The sequence below is a fragment of the Lutra lutra genome, chromosome 1 (assembly GCF_902655055.1).
Source record: "Lutra lutra chromosome 1, mLutLut1.2, whole genome shotgun sequence".
In the NCBI taxonomy this organism is placed as follows: domain Eukaryota; kingdom Metazoa; phylum Chordata; class Mammalia; order Carnivora; family Mustelidae; genus Lutra; species Lutra lutra.
Genome location: NC_062278.1, coordinates 133,280,133 through 133,286,132, shown reverse-complemented (window position 1 = coordinate 133,286,132; position 6,000 = coordinate 133,280,133). Strand labels below are relative to the sequence as shown.

Here is a 6,000-nt window from a genome sequence, read left to right as displayed (position 1 = left end):
CTCGTGTCCTGGTTTGGGGTTGGAAACCACCATCAGATAATTCTGTACAATAGGTTCTACATATTTTAATCCCTTGTTTGTTAAAAACAATATCCTTTTGTTTCTATGGGACTGTGAAAGAACTAGTTCTAATCTGAGGGCACGAAATAATCCATTGGCGAATTGCTTTGAAAAGAGAAACAAGACTATCACTCTCAGAAAAAATTCTGTAAGTACCCAATTTATTCATAAAACAATACAGTTTAAATATTTATAATTTTTTTCAGTCGTACATTTTTTTTTAACCATCATTCCCAAAATGTTGTGCATTTGGCTGACATGTATTTGCAAGGTTAAGATCTATAATTATAACACTGGAAATCATACAAGGCATTTGATTTGCTTATTAATATTTCCTCCCGCAACAAACAACAAACAGATCTATTTTGCCTTGTGATTTACTTCCCTATCTCTCTGACCAAAAGTAAGTTCCTTCTTGTGCCTTTCGTACCTGCAAAACACTTGTCCATTTCTCCACGAGAACAACACACAAGTGAAACATTCTTTCTTCTGGTTCAAGACTGGCCAGTTCATATCCACGCAAAACAATGATCCTAGGCATTTCCGCTGATAGATTTTGCTCTCAGGAGTGATAAAAAGAGGCAACAAGATGCCTCACACTAAGCTTAAAGGTCAACTTGGTGGCCGGGTTTCGGGGGAGCCATACCGCACAGCCATTTGCCATGGACGAGTTGCCATGGTTGTGGTCCCACCAAAGACTCTTTGAAGTCATTCCTCAGGATTGACATAAAAACGGAACCATTCCCTTTGGGATTGTGTGATATCCCCTTTGAGAGGGGAGAGGCTGGCGAGGATGATCATTCCCTAGTTTGTTTAAGGAAGAGTTGTGACTAGAAAGCAGTGAGACTGATGTGGGGTATGCAGCTTCTGGAGTCAGTCTCACTACTTTCTAGTCCTACCTCAGAGACAGGTGGGACTTTGTGCTACTGGCAGGGGAAAAGTGCCCTTCTCAAGCAGACTAGGTGCTTCCCTGTGTCAGATGGTCTCTGGGACAACACCGTAGAGTCTAGAACCTCAGAACTCTTAAGTGTGGACTGCAATTGTTATCACCTGGGACCTTGTTAGAGTTGCAGAATCTCGGACCCATGCACACTTGTTGCACCACAGTCTGATTTGTAACAAGATCCTCAGGTAATCTGGGTGCACAGTAAAGTCTGAGAGGTGCTGGGCTCGGTGCCCCAAACCCACTTCTAGAAGACTATGTCTAGGTGAGTAAACCTCTTCTTCAATAAAGAGACCATTCATAGCAGGGAGGGATTATAGATAACAATTGCAAAAACAGTGTGTGTGTGTGTGTGTGTGTGTGTGTGTGTGTTTTATTTTAAACATGCAAAATACAGTCCATGCATCTGCCATTTTGAAAAGTCTCTCATCCTATAGCAGATAAAACCAAATTATGTTTTGGCTATCGACTTTCCATAAATGTGTCAAAATGCTTTACAGTGTAAAGATAATAAGAAATTTAGCAAAATTTCAACAAACCTGTATAAAAAACAGATACAGATAACATTTTATTTCAAGGCGACATGCTGTAATGTAAAGAGTAAGTTGTAATTATTCGTGTTTCTTTGTAAAAAGTCTTTAACAATACAAGAGCTTAACAGATCCAGGCCTCAGGGCTACACATGCAAAAAAAATTGTCAGTTAGTTAAAAATCACCGAAACGTGCTATTTTTTAAATGTGTACGTGTGTGTGTGTGTCTTTTTAAATATAGGAGTAGTAGAAGTATTAAATATTAGCAGGAATAGTATTTCAGAACTCTGTAAAAGTATGTGTAGTTCACGGTGCTAGCGTCCTGGAAGACTCATACATTTCCGATGAACATTTTGGCTTAATCCCTTTGCCATTGTAATAGTCCACAACTTGATTTGGGACTTCAGCCAACACGCTCTTTGCCAGGGCAGCTGGAGATGCCTGGAAGGAAGAAGAAAGCACCATGACTTTGGCACCTGGCCCAAGGAATCTGATCCAGAATCAGCTTAAAGGCTGCAGTTTTACTCTGAGCAGCTAGTCTCTCTCTCTCTCTCTCTCATTCATTCATTCATTCAGTTGGTATTTGTTGAGCATCTACTCCAAGCAAGAGTTGTTAGATTGTTGGAAAATGAACCTTTTATTTCCTAGTTATATTTTCCCATGCTTGTCTCAAAATACAAAACTATTCACATCTGAAGATGGGTGAAAGTTGGACGGTGGAATGGATTCTCTTTGAGTTTTGTTTCCAATCTGCATTCAGTTCCAGGCACTGTTTAAGAGTTTACGGGTCTGTGGTTCTTGCCATTAAGTGAGTTATAAACATGAGAGGGGAGCCTGGTGTGGTCAAAATGAACACCGCCCTGAGACCGAACACAATACATGCTACAGACCAGCAGCATCACATCACACAGGAGCTCAACAGAAATATACAATGCTAGACCCATCCCAGAGTTATTGAATCATAATCTGCATTTTAACTTGATGCCCTAGGGTGATTCCTAGGCATACTGAAATTTGAGAAGCACTGCTCTAGAGTTACAAACACCCTGGGACCAGAGCGCAGACAATAAAGATTAAGTCATCTTAGAGGAAATCACACCAAGCTTCCAAGGGGTGGTGGTGTTTCAGTTGGGCATGTTTTAAAATGTAGAGAAGGGGAATGACATTTGACCATTCTAAGTACAGTGAGTCATCTGATGGGGTTAAAGAAAGTGTGTGTGTGTGTGTGTGTGTGTGTGTGTGTGTGTGTGTGTGTGTGCTGGGGATGCAGGATTTTGGGGGTATTCAGTTGGACAATAAGCTTGAGCCCAGGTGACAGAGTGTCTTGAATACCACTAATTAATGGACCCTTTATTCCATTAGCATTATGATCCCACTGCATGATTTGGGGCATAGGAAGGTGGAGGTTGGTATTCTGCATGGACTCTGGAGTCAGGCAGAGCTGGATCTGACTTCTGGCTCTGGCCTCATTATTAGCTATTACTGAAGTTGAAAACTTGAAGCAGAAGCACCAGCTAATGAGTATTGGAGATTCCTCAGCAAAGGAAAGAAAGGGCTAGACAAAATGCCCAATGACCTGGTTTCTTGCTTTTCTTGCTCTTTCCTTCCTTATGTGGCTTGCCACTCAGCCATTCGACTTGGCTAAGCCCCCGTGTTCTTAAAGACACGACAGCAAGGAATAGGGATTGGTTTTATCCTGCCCAGCTTTTAGGAGTCTCAAAAGAGAGACACTTATCTTAAAAACAATCTGAAAACATGGCGAGGAGTTTTTCTAAAGTGACCCCTCACATTTTGAAGATGTCCTAGCATGTTGGGCAATCGGCATTCATGAATGCTCTTTTAGTTTATAAATGTCTGCTCAGAGTTTGGGTTAGAGCATGGTCCACACATACACTGGGGTCGCTATGAAAGTACCATCTTCTCTGACCACATCTCATATAAAGGCTAGAAAGCCAAATACTTCATTTCCCAGCCTTCTTTGCACCTAGGGATGGCCATATGACCCATTTTCTTTCTTTCTTTTTTAAATTTTTATTTTAAGAAGGCCCCACACTCAACATGGGGCTTGAACTCACAACTCTGAGACCAAGAGTCACTCACTCTACTGACAGGCCAGCCAGGCATCCCAATATGACCCAATTTCATCCTTTGAGACATAAGGATGCTTCTTGGAAAGCTTTTCTTTCTTGGTTAGAGGGGACAGCCATGGTTGGTTCTGTTTGCCTTTCCTCTTCCTTTTTTACTTTGAACTAGAATGTAATTCCTGGAGCTATGGCAACTGTTGTATCATCATGGGCAAACAGCAAAGGGATCACCAAGTGCTTGCCCTGATACTATCAAATCACTGAAAAAAAGATGTGGGCAGCTACCAGTCCTTAGCTTCTAGTTACATAAGAACAACATATTTGTCTTTATACAATCTAGGGTTTCTCAATTTTGGCACTATGGCCATTTTGGGCCAGATAATTTTTTGGGTGGGGAACTGTCCTGAACATCGTAGGATGTTTACCAGCACTCCTGGCCTCTACCCACTACATGCAAACAGCACTCCAAAGCTGTCACCATCATAAATGTCTCCAGATGTTGCCAAAGTTGTCCCTGGTTAAGAACCACCTGTGCAGGGGCCACCTGGTTGGCTCAGTTGGTTAAGTGTCTGCCTTTGGCTCAGGTCATGACCCCTGAGTCCTGGGATTGAGTCCTGCATCGGGCTCCCTGCTCAGCAGGTAGCCTGCTTCTCCCTCTGCCTGCTGCTCCCCTGGCTTGTGCTCTCTCTCTCCCTCTCTGTGTCAAAAAAATAAATAAAAGCTTAAAAAAAAAGAAGAACTTGTGCAATCCACTGTAAGATAGATTTACTGTTATATGAAGCCAGTGATATCCCTAAACAGTGCTGTCAAGCAAAACTTGGTCCAGTGATGGAAATATTTGACATCTGCCCTGTCCAATGTGGTAGTCACTAGACACTAGATTGAGCCCTGAAAAACTGAATTTTATTTTTTAAGATTTTAAAAATTATTTATTTATTTATTTGACACAGAGAGAAAGAGACAGAGAGGGAGAGAGAAAGCACAAGCAGGGGGAGCAGCAGGCAGAGGGAGAAGCAGGCTCCCCGCTTAGCAGGGAGCCCGATGTGGGACTCGATTCCAGGACCTGGGGTCATGACCTGAGCCAAAGGCAGACACTTAACCCACTGAGCCACCCAGGTGGCCCTGAAAAACTGAATTTTAAATTTTGTTTCATTTTAGTGAATTTAAATTTAAATAGCCCTATCTAGCTATTTGTCACTGTATTTAGACAGTACAGTTTTTGAATGACTCTCCCACTCCTTTGCATATCTGGGCTGGTGGGTCTGGTAAGCAATGAGGACTTGGGGGCATTATCTGGTTGGGAAAAGGCCAAAAACATGAAAGCAGCTGGTACTAGCAGCTCATTTATTAGCCACGTGCAAGGACCAGGTGCTGTGCTAAGCTTTACATAGGCACCACTTTTACTCTTCTAACATGTGTGTCATTTGCCTCATTTTAAAGATGAAAGTCTGTGGCACAGACTTAAATAACCTGCCCAGAGCACACAGCTCCGAGTCTGTGCCCTGTCCACTTCAAAGTTGAGTTATCATGCAAAGGGAGGCAATTCACGCGTTACTGGCTTAATGGAAAGGATGTTAGCTCACCTTTCATTTTATTTACTGTGTATTGAATTCAGAGTAGATAAGTTCGGATAATATGGTTTTCAAACCCTAAGCTGAAGTCCATGAAGGTAAGGGCTGTGACATGCTCCTGGTGTTGCTTTTATCACCCACAGAGCAGCTGGAGACTGTGTGGCAGACACAGGAGAGCAGAACCCCATTCCCTTGCCCTGGTCAGGGTGCTTCCCTTGTCGCTGAGTGCCCCACTCCAACTCCCTGCCCACCAACGGTCTGTCCTTCCTCTGGCCAGCGTAAGCCTCGAGGCTTTCTTCACTGCTGCTCCTCTCTGCTCTCAAGTCCTGTGGCAACACTGGGTCCCCTTTCAACCCCCCACAGGTTGCTTTAGCATAGGAGTTTTCTGGGGACATCTACATCCCAACCATGTCATTCTCTGGTGTGTTCCTTGAGGCCCTGACCCATGCCTTTATAATCTCACTGTTTATGGGTGGTGGTCGGTGATGTGGCTACTCCTGCCTGGCTGGAAGGAAATGGGGAAGGACCTGAAAGTCTGGAAGAACTATCCCCTTTCCCCACTTTGGGCATTATGCAAGTAAGTCACTTCACTGATGAGCACAAACTGTGGCAAATTTCACCCATTTTAGCCCATCCCTCCCCATACCCTTCCTTGCTATCTACTTGCAAACAGCCTGAGGGCTTGGTGAGCCTCTTTTATTTAGCAAGTGGTTTCATTTGGAAACAGTCCCCTTGTGCAGATTGAAGGGGGGCTATGGTAGCACGGCTAAGCCCCTCACCCACGCTATTGCCCCTGTGCTTGCTGGGGGCT

General features: G+C 43.5%; 1 protein-coding gene across 2 annotated transcripts in view; it reads right to left on the bottom strand.

Moving 5' to 3' along the window:
- Nucleotides 1–210: 210 nt before the first annotated feature.
- The window catches only part of CPNE4 (copine 4), a 511,336-nt gene continuing 505,546 nt past the window's right edge, over nt 211–6,000 (bottom strand). For both annotated transcript variants that reach the window (XM_047737056.1, XM_047737060.1), the window contains exon 16: nt 211–1,975. In XM_047737056.1, coding sequence (XP_047593012.1) covers nt 1,841–1,975 — 135 coding nt within the window. In that variant the 3' untranslated portion in view covers nt 211–1,840. The remainder of the gene's footprint in view (nt 1,976–6,000) is intronic.